General features: G+C 43.5%; 2 protein-coding genes across 2 annotated transcripts in view; both read left to right on the top strand.

The window, feature by feature from the left end:
- Nucleotides 1-7,074: 7,074 nt before the first annotated feature.
- LOC132828622 (zinc finger protein 850-like) overlaps nt 7,075-14,138 on the top strand; it is a 75,205-nt gene continuing 68,141 nt past the window's right edge. Inside the window, exons 1-2 of the mRNA XM_060845673.1 lie at nt 7,075-7,332; nt 11,756-11,912. The gene's annotated coding sequence lies outside the window, so the exon portion shown is untranslated. The remainder of the gene's footprint in view (nt 7,333-11,755; nt 11,913-14,138) is intronic.
- LOC132828696 (zinc finger protein 239-like) lies at nt 12,129-13,882 on the top strand. The gene has a single exon (XM_060845779.1). The coding sequence runs from the start codon at nt 12,486-12,488 to the stop codon at nt 13,422-13,424; it is 939 nt and encodes a 312-aa protein (XP_060701762.1). The 5' UTR covers nt 12,129-12,485; the 3' UTR covers nt 13,425-13,882.

Genomic DNA, 14,138 nt, shown 5'->3' with positions numbered 1-14,138 from the left:
CAAAACCTTGGGCAGTTGGAATATAATGTGGGGAAATGTGATGTTATGCACTTTGGCAGGAAGAATGAATATTATTTAAATGGAAAAAGACTGCAGAAAGCTGTAGAACAACAATGAAATTGGGACGCCACATCCATGGTATCACAAAAAGCTAGCATCTAAGTATTAGGAAGGCAAATACAATATTGGAGTAAAAAATGAGGTCTGCAGATGCTGGAGATCACAGCTGCAAATGTGTTGCTAGTCAAAGCACAGCAGGTTAGGCAGCATCTCAGGAATACAATATTGGCCTTTATCTCAAAGGGAAATGGAGTATAAAATTAGGGAGAATTGCTTAAACAACAGAAGGCACTCGTCAGTGAACTGATGGAATACAGTGAACAGTTTTGGGCTCCTTATCTCAGAAAGGATACACCGCATTGCAGGCAGACCAGAGAACATTCATTAGGCTATTACTAGGTATGGAAGGACTCTTATGAGGGGAGGTTAAGTAGATTAGGCTTGTACTCAGTGTGTTACAGAACAATGAGAGGTGACCGTTTTTCTTTCGAATCCCCGCAGTGGAAACAGGCCTTTCGGCGCAACAAGTCCACATCGACCCTCCGAAGAGTATTGCGGAGTTTGTTTTAGTTTAGCTGACACAAGATGGTTGAAAAAAAATTGTAGCTAATTTAATACGACTCAAATCATAGCCTTCACAGCATGGAAACTGTCCGATTTGAAATTGCCTATTTCAATATGAAATGGAAAGGGAAAGCTTGTCCCACCTTCGATGAGGCCTGTTACATCATTATAATTGCATGTCAGACTCGACCCATACATTTGTGCACTAACAGTGGTTTTAAATGTAAGTTAAAGACATTGCAGACTTCTGCAGGTCATCAGCCTTGGATGCAGAGATTGGTATCAATAAACACTCTCGGACAACCTTGATAAGCACCTAGTACCAGTTAGTTTGTAGTTTGTTATTTAGTACAGATTAGTAGAAAAGTTATACCACAATAATCGAGACTTGTCACGCAATTGTCATGACATATTAAATACACTAAGACGGGTATGTTGAAATGATCAATGCAACTGACGAACTGACATTAAGGGATTCAAGTGAATTTCCTTTAAATAAATAGCTACAGGCAGGAAAGACGTGCCTTCATTCAATTACCAGGGAGATTAGAACAACAAGAAAGCATAAATAAGATGGACCTCTGAAAGAGTACCAAGAGACAATTAACTTAACAAGGAGGGCAGCAACCATTCTGAGACAGAGTCATCATGACCGTGAGAAAATAAACTCTCACAACCTGACTGACAGCTGAAAGAGCTAAAAATGTGTTGCTGGAAAAGCGCAGCAGGTCAGGCAGCATCCAAGGTTGTAGAGGGAGGAAGAGAGCTTCTTCAAGGAAGGCATCCTTGCAAGAGGATTCGCAGTAGGTTAAAATCTTCGAGGAGAAAGTGAGGGCTGCAGATGCTGGAACAAAGGAAGGATGACAGAGAAAGATTGTAAGACAAGGGTGAGAGAAAGGTCATGTCCCGTAGAACCTTAAAGAGTCCAAATAAGCTTCTTTTTAATGACTGTAATAGTGATAGAATTTCGTTGCTATCAATTGGATTTGAATAGATGCTTTCTTACTTAGTAAGGAGAATGAGGATGAAAAGTATTTAAAATATTGACAATAAAAGCCATCCTGGTATTAAAACTTCTGTTGAAACCATCTTACAGTGTGCAAATATAAGAAGTTGTAAATGACAGCTGCTAGACAGACAGACTGTCTTTGTTTGACTTTTCAAGGTCGAGTTAGGGGAAGTTGCTCCAAAATTGTCAGCTTTGTCACAGAATTGTAGTATTATGAGTAACTTTATATTAGAGCTGACATTACAACTTTATAACAATTAGTAGAAGTTAACGTCCTTTCTAACCTTCTGTATTAAGGCCAGCACTGATGATAAATTGCAGAATTTGAGAAGTCATTTGTAACAAGCAAATATATGATGTAGCTGACAAATATCTGGGATGGGATAGAACAATTAGTGTTGGAATGTGGTCCATAACATGTATTGTAAGAGCGCAAGTACAGGTGACAGGGGTCTGGCAAACATCATAAGATAATGGGAGGGCCTAGGGTTGTTCATGAAGATGTCCATCATTGATCATGTATTCACAGGATTGGATATGTCGGTCAGAGGGTGTGTGGCAAGCACCGATGTCAATGTAGCACATGAATGTTGTAACGTGTAAATATAATGTAGTTGACTGGGAGAGTCAGAGGGTCCTAGAGACATAACCCATGCTGTGTTGGTAAGAAGCTCGATTTGTGCTGCTGAGTATGGAACTCAAGGCTTCTCTTTACAATCCCTCCCCAGCAAGGTGCATAATCTCTGAACAAAGTGTTGCCTATTCACACTAGAAATGTGAAAGTCTGTTTTCTCTCAGTGAATCTGTTGGACTCTTAAACCACATGGGGATGTTGAAGCCGGTTCACTACATAGTCAAGAAAGACAGATTTTTAATCAGGAATGAAATGAAGGGTTAATGGAGAAAGATAGGAAAATGAGGTTGAGGATTATTCATTAGCCATTATGAATGTTGGAGCAAGTTTGACGGGCTGAATGGCCTACTTCCACTCCTTTATCTTATAGTTCTTTGCAGAGTCTGTTAAGATGGTGGCTGCACATGTCTCTAATTGTTCAGGGTATGAACTTGTACCCAAGTACTCCAGCTCACACTGAAGCCCTGCTTTGTGGCAAACTCTGGGAGAAAACATAATCTTTTTGTTTGTGGCTTTAAACAGAGGAAACTATGTGGGGCTGGAGCACATATTTCAACATTTGTCAGTAAAATGGATTCATTCAGGGCAGACAACAGCGATGACATGGGAGTGTCACACAGAGTAGTGAGAAACAATACTACGGCTTTGTAAGGTGTATTTTGTCCTTTTTTTCTCTCTTGAAGAGAGGTTTTAAACCAGGTGATGAGTTGTCTATTTGAATCCAATAAAGTTAACGGCTTCTGAAGCGTTGGGTTGCTTTCGAAAGTGTTGGAATAACAGAAGCAGCCTGAATGGGTGCAGTCAAACTCCTATAAAACCAGGATTGATAGTTTTACAGTAGAAGTTGCTACTCTGTCGCTATCTATCTCAGTTTACTCTTGCTTATTTTCATCCTGGACAGGAGAATTGCATGTGCGATGATCTATTTTACTAAATTTGCCTTCGCCAAGGGGGTGTTTGTGATGTTACTATTGAAGCAGTTGCTGTTTTCTAGTTAAATAATCTGTCATTTTGCTAAGTTGTCCTATAGAATTAAGTTATACCAATTTCTTCATTCTTTTGGTTATTTTTAACTAAAGAAAGACTATTTTCCACATGGGATCACAGTGCAAATAACTCGAGTGGCTCTTTCAAAACAGAGGTTTGGTGAAGTTATTTTCTCTCTGAGTTGTGGGTCTTCCTGCAAAGGTGATGGAAGCAAAGTCTTTAAAGATTTTTAAGGCAGGACTGAGTAGATTCTAGCGAGTTTGGAGAAGATTTGTAGCTCAGGTTGAGGTTCTGGATGTACTCAGACCCCTTGGCATTATGGTAGCTCACAAATCCACCAACACACTAAAACAGCAGCGAATGAACTTGAAAGACCCCACACAGACAACAAGCAAAACTAATGTCATTTACAAAATACCATGCAAGGATTGTAACAAACACTACATTGGACAAACAGGCCAGAAAACTAGCCACCAGGATACATGAACACCGACTAGCCTCAAAAAGACATGACCCTCTCTCACTAGTATCCTCACACATGGATGAGGAAGGACACCACTTCGACTGGGTCAACACATCCATCCTTGGACAAGCCAAACAAAGACACAAATGAGAGTTCCTAGAATCATGGCATTCCAACCGGAACACTATCAACAAACACATCGAGTTAGACCCCATCTAATCTACATCCCCTGAGAAAAGGAACAGGAAGTGATTTCACGACAGGAAAATACATCACCACAGGAAATGACATTACCGACCCAAAGAAACCCAAACTTATAAATAGAAAGCAGGAATTTTCAGCATTGCTTCGCCCAGAGGTCCAATGAAGATGCTACCTAGTAGGGTAATGAAACATCTGGAAATGAACTTTCCAACTCAAACCTCAAGCTGAGCTACAAATCTTTTCAAAACTCACTAACTATAGTATATGAAGACAGTGTGTTTTGCTTCAAGACCAATAAAACTGTTTCCAGAATACAACACTTGGTATTTACCTTTAAAATAAGAAAAAGTTAGGGTCTAGGCGATCTTCTTAATATATTTTGAGGGGGTTGGTCCGGCTCATGACAAGTGTCAGAGTTGCGAGTGGAAATGAGCTGAGGGATCAATATTTTTGCTCTGAAAAGGTATCAGGGAAGAAAATATAGAAAGATGTTTGTCCAGAACTGAGACTAGATGATCACATTGTCATTAGAATTAGGACAAAGGGTTCCATGTGTTCTTCACACTTGTTGGAGGTGAGGATAGACAATAGGTGCAGGAGAAGGCCATTCGGTCCTTTAAGCCAGCACCACCATTCATTCGGATCATGGCTGATCATCTACAATCAGTGTCCTGTTCCTGCCTTATCCCCATAACCCTCGATTCTGTTATCTTTATGAGCTCTATCCATCTCTTCTTTGAAAGTATCCAGAGATGTGGCCTCCACCGCCTTCTGGGGAAGAGCATTCCATATATCCAGCACTCTCTGGGTGAAGAAGTTTCTCCTCAACTCTATTCTAAATGGCCTACCCCTTATCTTTAAATTGTGTCCCCTGGTTTTGGACTCACCCATCAGAGGAAACATGCTGCCTACCTTCAGAATGTCCAATCCTTTAATAATCTTATACGTCTCAATCAGAGAGGAGGTGGGAGAGAGAGGGAGCCCTTCAAAAGGAACCAAGTTTTCTTAAAGATAGTAAAAACACTCAAGTCCAGAAATGTGTAACACAAAGCTGATTTATTTTACATGGCAAAAGTGAGGACTGCAGATGCTGGAGATCAGAGTCTAGATTAGAGTCTAGATTAGAGTAGTGCTGGAAAAGCACAGCAGGTCAGGCAGCATGAAGCAATGATGAAGGGCTTTTGCCCGAAACGTCGATTTTCCTGCTCCTCGGACGCTGCCTGACCTGCTGTGCTTTTCCAACACTTCTCTGATTTATTTTACAGATACCCAGAATATATAACTGAGCTAGACAGGCAGCAGATATTACATGAGTGATTCACACAATGCTCAGTGAGCAAAGAAGGGCACTGGACGTGGCGCAGATGAATTGGCGAAATGTGTTTGATAGGGTAACCGACAAGCGGGTTGTTCATAAGCAAATGGTGTTGATCTTAAGGAAAATGGAGCATCAGGATTGGAAATTTAGCCAAGGACAGAAAGCAGAGAGCCATCTTAATGGATATTTCTGAGATGGAAACAGTGCTGTCCCCATGGTCGCTGCTGGGAGACCATTGATCTTCTCAAGATAGAAAAATGATGTGGGCTGAATCTATGGGCAAAAGATCAATTCCCAGAGATTTAAAACAGGGAGTATTCTTAACACACAAATTAGTAAAGAAGGTTGGGAGATATCTGATAGAATGTATTACATAATACTTGTTCTGCTAAATTCAGTAAGTTTTAGAAATAACTCATTGTACATGAAATGGTCAACACCAGTATAGAGGGAGATGATTCTAAATTATACCTTAGTTTATTAATTGGCAGGTTTGACTGTCTAGAAGCAGCAGCTTTAACAACGGAGAAATAAAAGTTGAGCAGATTCTCTGTCCTTTACCATATCTTCTATGGATCTATCAATCAGTGTAAACATCCATGTCCTGAGTGTCACAGTCACTTACACAAGGTCATTTGCTGGATGGATCTTCAGGGGCCCTGAGCTTGATCTTCAGTGTCTCCATTCCTGCCTGTTGCCTTATATCAATATCCATCACTTTTCCATCCAGCGCTGACTCTTAACTCTTCTTTGTCTACTCTGCTGGGTATTGGCTGGAAGGGAGAGAAAGTTATCTGGAATTTGTCTTCTCTACGATTTACAAGGACACATTCCCCTGGTTCCCAGCAGTTCCTTTCCTTCAATCATTACCTCATTAGCACTGAGCTCTGCTGACTGATGTTAGCTCTGTCGTAAACAAAACACTATAACCTGATGTTGTGAGATTTTTAACTTTGTCCACCCCAGTCCAACACTGGCACCTCCACATCACATATATTCCCTCTAGTTTGAGACTCCCTTAACCTGGGAAAAACACCTTGGCTATTCACCCTATTCCGTGGCCCTCATAAACCTTTAAAAGGTCACCTCTCAGTCTCCGACACTCCAGGGGAAATAGCCCCAGCCTATTCAGCCTCCCCCCTAGAGCTCAAACCCTCCAATATCCTTGATTTGGAGGAGCCAGTGTTGGACTGGGGTGTACAAAGTTAAAAATCACACAACACCAGGTTATAGTTACATAATATCCTTGTAATTCTTTTCTGAACCCTTCCAAGTTTCACAACATAATTCCCAGAGCAGGGGGAACAGAACTGATTGCAGTTATCTCAAAAGTGACCAAACTAATGCCCTCTACAGCCCGAAGTTTCACAAATATATTTCTGAACGTCACACATTGAAACATAATCTACCATGCAGTCTGTTTTAAGTAACTCTAAATACAGAGCAGAAACTAAAACAAACAACCTAGTTTGTAAGCACCAGCCTATTCATCTCTAACATAGCTCTCTGCGAGGATGTCTCAGCCCGGCCACGCCCCTCATTGACTCGGAATGGTTGAGTAATACAGCCACGCCCCTCATTGACTCGGACTGGTTTGGTGATGCTGCCACGCCCCTCATTCACTCGGACTGGTTGAGTAACACAGCCCCGCCCCCCCATTCACGTCCATTGGCTGGAAGGAGTACCCACCCACTCCGTCCTCCAGACCCGCCCCCTCGACCCTGCAGCCGTACCCCCGCCTCCCGTTCACTTGCAATGGCTGGAGCCCCGCCTCCCGTTCACGTCCATTGGCTGGAAGGAGGACCCACCAACTCAGTCCTTCCAGACACGCCCCCTCGACACTCCAGCCCCGCCTCCTCCATCTCGTCCGTTGCCCAGGCGCCGTCAATCACCCGCGCGCGCGCGCCAGAGCATGCGCAGTATCGGTACTGCTGTTCGCGGAGGGGTCAGACGGAGCCGCCGAGACGTTTCCCTCGGGTGAGATTTTTTATCGGCGTTACGGGGAAGCCGATGGTGGTGGGCGGTTTCAGGAAACGCACCGGGAAGTGCTCAGCGAAAACCACCGCCAGACTGTTGGCTACCGGCGGCATATGGTCAGTCTTTTTTGTCCGCTTCAGGCCTGGGGTTAACAACTGCCATTCTGTTGGTCGTGTCTCGGCGAAGGAGGGCGCATGCGCCGCGCTCCCATTGTTCGGAGGACCAGGTGCTGCCTTTCGGTCCTCCAGCCCCGCCCCCTGCCCCGCCCCCTCCCGCTGCAACAGCAACAAGTTCAGCGAGCGAGGACATGCACTGGTGGTAGTGCAGATGGGTTATAGAGCCATAGAGATGTACAGCCCGGAAACAGACCCTTCGGTCCAACTTGTCCATGCTGACCAGATATCCCAACCCAATCTAGTCCCACCTGCCAGCACCCGGCCCATATCCCTCCAAACCCTTCCTATTCATATACCCATCCAAATGCCTCTTAAATGTTGCAATTGTACCAGCCTCCACCACTTCCTCTGGCAGCTCATTCCATACACGTACCACCCTCTGCGTTAAAATGTTCCCCTGAGGGCCCTTTTATACTTTTTCCCCCTCACCCTAAACCTATGCCCCTCTAGTTCTGGACTCCCCGACCCCAGGGAAAAGACTTTGTCTATTTACCCTATCCGTGCCCCTCATAATTTTGTAAACCTGTATCAGGTCACCCCTCAGCCTCCAACACTCCAGGGAAAACAGCCCCAGCCTGTTCAGCCTCTCCCTGTATCTCAAATCCTCCAACCCTGGCAACATCCTTGTCAATCTTTTCTGAACCCTTTCAAGTTTCGCAACATCTTTCCGATAGGAAGGAGACCAGAATTGCACACAATGTTCCAACAAGTGGCCTAACCAATGTCCTGTACAGCCTCAACATGACCTCCCAACTCCTGTACTCAATACTCTGACCAATAAAGGAAAGCATACCAAATGCCTTCTTCACTATCCTATCTACCTGTGACTCCACTTTCAAGGAGCTATGAACCTGCACTCCAAGGTCTCTTTGTTCAGCAACACTCCCTAGGACTTTACCATTAAGTGTGTAAGTCCTGCTTAGATTTGCTTTCCCAAAATGTAGCACCTCTCATTTATCTGATTTAAACTCCATCTGTCACTTCTCAGCCCATTGGCCCATCTGGTCCAGATCCTGTTGTAATCTGAGGTAACCCTCTTCGCTGTCCACTACACCTCCAATTTTGATGTCATCTGCAAACTTGCCAACTGTACCTCTTATGCTCACATCCAAATCATTTATGTAAATGACAAAAAGTAGAGGACCCAGCACCAATCCTTGTGGCACTCCACTGGTCACAGGCCCCCAGTATGAAAAACAGCCCTCCACCACCACCCTCTGTCTTCTACCTTTGAGCCAGTTCTGTATCCAAATGGCTAGTTCTCCCTTTATTCCATGAGATCTAACCTTGCTATTCAGTCTCCCATGGGGAACCTTGTCGAATGCCTTACTGAAGTCCATACAGATCACATCTACTGCTCTGCCCTCATCAATCTTCTTTGTTACTTCTTCAAAAAACTCAATCAAGTTTGTGAGACATGATTTCCCACGCACAAAGCCATGTTGACTATCACTAATCAGTCCTTGCCTTTCCAAATACATGTACCTCCCGTCCCTCAGGATTCCCTCCAACAACTTGCCCACCACTGAGGTCAGGCTCACCGGTCTATAGTTCCTGGCTTGTCTTTACTGCCCTTTTTAAACAGTGGCACCACGTTTTCCAACCTCCAGTCTTCCGGCACCTCACTGTGACTATCAATGATACAAATATCTCAGCAAGAGGCCCAGCAATCACTTCTCTAGCTTCACACAGAGTTCTCGGGTACACCTGATCAGGTCCTGAGGATGTATCCACCTTTAACCGTTTCAAGACATCCAGCACTTCCTCCTCTGTAATCTGGGCATTTTGCAAGATGTCACCATATATTTCCCTACGGTCTATATCTTCCATATCCTTTTTCACACTAAATACTGATGCAAAATATCCATTTAGTATCTCCCCCATTTTCTGTGGCTCCACACAAAGGCCACCTTGCTGATCGTTGAGGGGCCCTATGGTCTCCCTAGTTACCCTTTTGTCCTTAATATATTTGTAAAAACCCTTTGGATTCTCCTTAATTCTATTTGCCGATGCTATCTCATATCCCCGTTTTGCCCTCCTGATTTCCCTCTTAAATATACTCCTACTTTCTTTATACTCTTCTAAGGATTTCCTCGATCTATCCTGTCTATACGTGACATATGCTTCCTTCTTTTTCTTAACTAAACCTTCAATTTCTTTAGTCATCCAGCATTCCCTATATCTACCAGCCTTTCCTTTCACCCTGACAGGAATATACTTTCTCTGGATTCTTGTTATCTCATTTCTGAAGGCTTCCCATTTTCCAGCCGTCCCTTTACCTGCGAACATCTGCCCCCAATCAGCTTTCGAAAGTTCTTGCCTAATACCGTCAAAATTGGCCTTTCTCCAATTTAGAACTTCAACTTTTAGATCAGGTCTATCCTTTTCCATCACGATTTTAAAACGAATAGAATTATGGTCATTGGCCCCAAACTGTTCCCCCACTGACATCTCAGTCACCTGCCCTGCCTTATTTCCCAAGAGAAGGTCAAGTTTTGCACCTTCTCTAGTAGGTACATCCGCATAATGAATTAGAAAATTATCTTGTACGCACGTAAGAAATTCCTCTCCATCTAAACCTTTAACACTATGGCAGTCCCAGTCGATGTTTGGAAAGTTAAAATCCCCTGCCATAACTACCCTATTATTCTTACAGATAGCTGAGATCTCCTTACAAGTTTGTTTCTCATTTTCCCTCTGACAATTAGTTGTCAAAACGGGTTTTATAGGGTGACCATCAGGCATAGGAGGGGAAATGAAGCCACTCAGCCCATCCAGTCTGTTACGCCATTCAATCATGGCAGCATCAGGAGGTGGAGAAGTCGTTTGATTTCTCCACCTCTTAAAGCTCCATGGCTTGCTGAGTTCTTCCAGCCTCCTGCTTGTCTACCTTGGTTTTTTTTAAATTTCTGACTTTTTTTAATCCATTTCAAATTCCATTGGCCATAGTAGAATCTGAAACCATGTCTCAAGACCATTAGACTGGGGCTTTGATTACTAATCCTTTGACATTGCCACTACACCAGCCATCTCCCATCCTCTACATTGTATTCAAGCATGTGCAGTTTTTTTTGTCTCTGCCATTCAATTATGGCAGTTATGTTTCTCAACCCCATTCTCCCTGTAACCCTTGATCCCCCTGATACTCAATATCCTATCTATCTTGGTCTTAAATATACTCAATGGCCTGACCTCCACATCTCTCTGTGGCAATGAATTACAAGGATACATTACTCTCTGACTGAAGCCATTTCTCCTTATCACCATTCTAAAAGGTCTTCCCTTCACTCTAAGGCTGTGCCATCAGGTCCTTGTCTCTCCTACCAATAGTATCATCTTCCCAGCATCTACTCTGTCTAGGTCATTCAGAATTCTGTATGTTTCAATTAGTTTCTCCCTCATCCTTCTAAACTCCATCAAGTATAAACCCAGAGTCCTCATATGTTAAGCGACGAACAGACGAAAGCATTGTTAATAAGATGAAGCTGCTAATATTAAAGAGTGTGCAGCAGCAGGATTAGAAGTCCAGTGAAGCATGGAAAACAGAGTTATGTTAGTGGATATTTCTCAGTCTGGAAGGATGGAAATAGAGCTATGTCTGTGATTGGTGGTGGGACCATTGATCTTCTCAAGATAGAGAAGTGTTGTGGCCCTGAGTCTGTGAAGCATAAGATCATAGTCTTCAACAACTGAAACTAGGGAGTGTTCTTGATCAGTGTGAACGCACAAATTAGTAAAAGACGCAGGGAGACAACGTTAAATTTAACAGAACAAATACTATGGTTTGGTACATTCTTTAAGTTTCAGAAATGATGCAATGTACATTAGACATAAAAGTGAAAACTTCAGTGGAGCAGAACAGTACAGAAGAAGAGGTTTCTAAATTATACCTTAGTTTATTAACTGGCAGGTTTGAGTGTCCTGGATCAGCAAATTCAACAACTGAGAAACAGGAGCTGAGCAGCTTCTCTGTTCTTTACCGCCTGTTACTGTATTTTATCTCCCATCGAATCAGTTGTGAAGAAGGGTCACAGGAAACATTAACGCTGCTTTCTTTCCACATATATCGCCAGATCTGCTGAGTTTTTCCAGCAGTTTTATCTTTTTGTTTCCTCTCTTCTAAGTCTTGATCTGCAACTGCTGTCAATTTCCCAGGCTCCATCATTAGCGGCTACTTCAAGGTGGACTGAATTGTCAAATTATCGAGCACTTTATTGGGATTTCAATCCAGGGAATAGGGAGACTGTGTGGGATGCTTTGGAGGAACAAGAGACAAAAACATGCCACAGAAACTGGAATTGTTGTATTTGTTTCTAATTTCACTGTTTTCACTCGGTGACGAGTTTGTTATCACTTGGTGCAGGGGATTAGAAGAGGACAGCGTACATCTGGACATTCAGATCAAACGTCAAGTCAAGATCTGACGCAGTCACTCCATTCATCTGCAGCTGAACATCACTGGTCTCCAAATGTGGAAGGAGTTCTGCTTGAGGGGAATGGTTTCAATCATCTCTGATTGGGTAAGCTCAGCGAGAGACACAAACACTCTTGAGAGTGTTCCATTAAACTGACTGAAGAAAGAGCTTTTTTTTTTAAATAGATATTTTTATTGAAAATTTAACATGTTTTTACAACCTTACAGATAAAAAAACACAAGTACCAGCACTAATATACAATTAAATATTAAATAAATAATAACCAAAATCTGTCAAACAAAAAGAAGAGATATAGAAAACAAAAGACAAAACTCAACTAACTACTAATCTAACCTTTAACTAACCAGAGCGTCTAATAAAATATCTTACATTACTCAAAGAAGAAGAAAAAAAGGATAACATAGTAATTAAATAATGAAGTACATGCTCGGAACGAATTAACATCAAGTTGTAATAAAGCCCGTACTCATGCGGGATTTCTCCCCCAAGGGGACCTGGACCAGCCAGAACCACTACCACAACTAGATGAAAGCCCTTGACAAAATGGTGAAGAAAGAGCTTTAAGCAGTTACACAGACTGGCAAACATCTGACTGTTGACAGCACATGTTCACTGTGTGGAGGAGAATTCAACTGACAGACACCCACACTGGCACCCATGAAGAAACCATGGAAATGTGGGGAGTGTGGGAAGGGATTCAGATTCCCGTCCTGGCTGGAAACTCATCAACGCACTCACACTGGGGCTGACTCCATGGAGAAACCATGGAAGTGTGGGGACTGTGGGAAAGGATTCAATTACCCATCCCAGCTGGAAATTCATCGGCGCAGACATACTGGAGAGAGGCCATTATCGTGTTCAAAGTGTGGAAAGGGATTCATTGATTTATCCAGCTTACAAATACACCAGAGAATCCACACTGGTGAGAAACCGCTTATCTGTTCCAAGTGTGGGAAAGGATTTGCTCATTTATCTAGTTTACATGTACATCAGAGAATTCACACCGGGGAGAAACCATTCACCTGTTCCGAGTGTGGGAAGGGATTCGCTCAGTCGTCCAACTTATATAAACACCGAAGAACTCATACTGGGGAGAAACCATTCGCCTGCTCTGACTGTGGTCGGGGATTCACTCAGCTATCCAGCTTACAGAAACACCAGAGAACTCACACCGGGGAGAAACCATTCACCTGCCCTGACTGCGGGAGGCGATTCACTCAGTTATCCAGCTTGCATTCGCACCAGAAAACCCACACTCGTGAGAAACTGTTCACTTGCTCCAAGTGTGGGAAGGGCTTCACCCAGTCTTCTGCCCTGCTGACCCATGAGAGAGTTCACACTCATGAGAGACCTTTTCAATGTCCAGACTGCGGAAAGTGCTACAAAAGTTCTGGGGAGCTGATGTCCCATCAAATTCTTCACACTGATGAGAGACCATTCAGGTGCTCTCACTGTGGAACTGGGTTCAGGCGGTCAACTCACCTTACTGTACATCAGCGTATTCACACAGGCGAGAGGCCATTCACCTGCTCCAAGTGTGGGAAGGGATTCACTCAGTCGTCTGCTCTGCTGAGGCACCAGCAAGTTCACGAATGACTTGGATTTTAAAGTTATTGCTGCTATTAATCACACTCAGGATCAAACGTAGGGTAATCCTAGGTTGGGGTAGGAATGTTACCCAGCTGCTGTCTTCCATGGTTAAGAGCTTCTCGACTGAAAATGTGTTGCTGGAAAAGCGCAGCAGGTCAGGCAGCATCCAAGGAACAGGAAATTCGACGTTTTGGGCATAAGCCCTTCATCAGCATCTCCAGAGTCTGCAGACCTCACTTTCTCCTCCTAAGAGCTTCTCAACATCAAACACAAGCTCCTTTGTAACTGGGTTTAGATTCAGCAAGAACAACAGCAATGTTGGAAACGTTCACCCAGAGATTGGGTCAAACTGGCTTCTGTTCCTGACTGAAAGTGAAGTGGCAGGTTCACGTTTCCAGTTCGAAAATGGCTGATTCTTTTTGTGGAGAAAGTGAGGTCTGCAGATGCTGGAGATCAGAGCTGAAAAATGCGTTGCTGGAAAAGCGCAGCAGGTCAGGCAGCATCCAAGGAGCAGGAGAGTCGACGTTTCGGGCATAAGCCCTTCCTGAAGAAGGGCTTATGTCCGAAACGTCGATTCTCCTGTTCCTTGGGTGCTGCCTGACCCGCTGCGCTTTTCCAGCAACACATTTTTCAGCTCCGACCCTTATTGTCCAAGCATTAAAAATGTTTGTTGGTCATGTCTGATTCTCCCACTGTCAGGCGATAACAATAACAATTACA

This window comes from Hemiscyllium ocellatum, chromosome 27 (genome assembly GCF_020745735.1).
Source record: "Hemiscyllium ocellatum isolate sHemOce1 chromosome 27, sHemOce1.pat.X.cur, whole genome shotgun sequence".
NCBI lineage: Eukaryota > Metazoa > Chordata > Chondrichthyes > Orectolobiformes > Hemiscylliidae > Hemiscyllium > Hemiscyllium ocellatum.
Note: the sequence above shows the minus strand (reverse complement) of the source record. Positions and strands in the feature narration are given on the sequence as shown.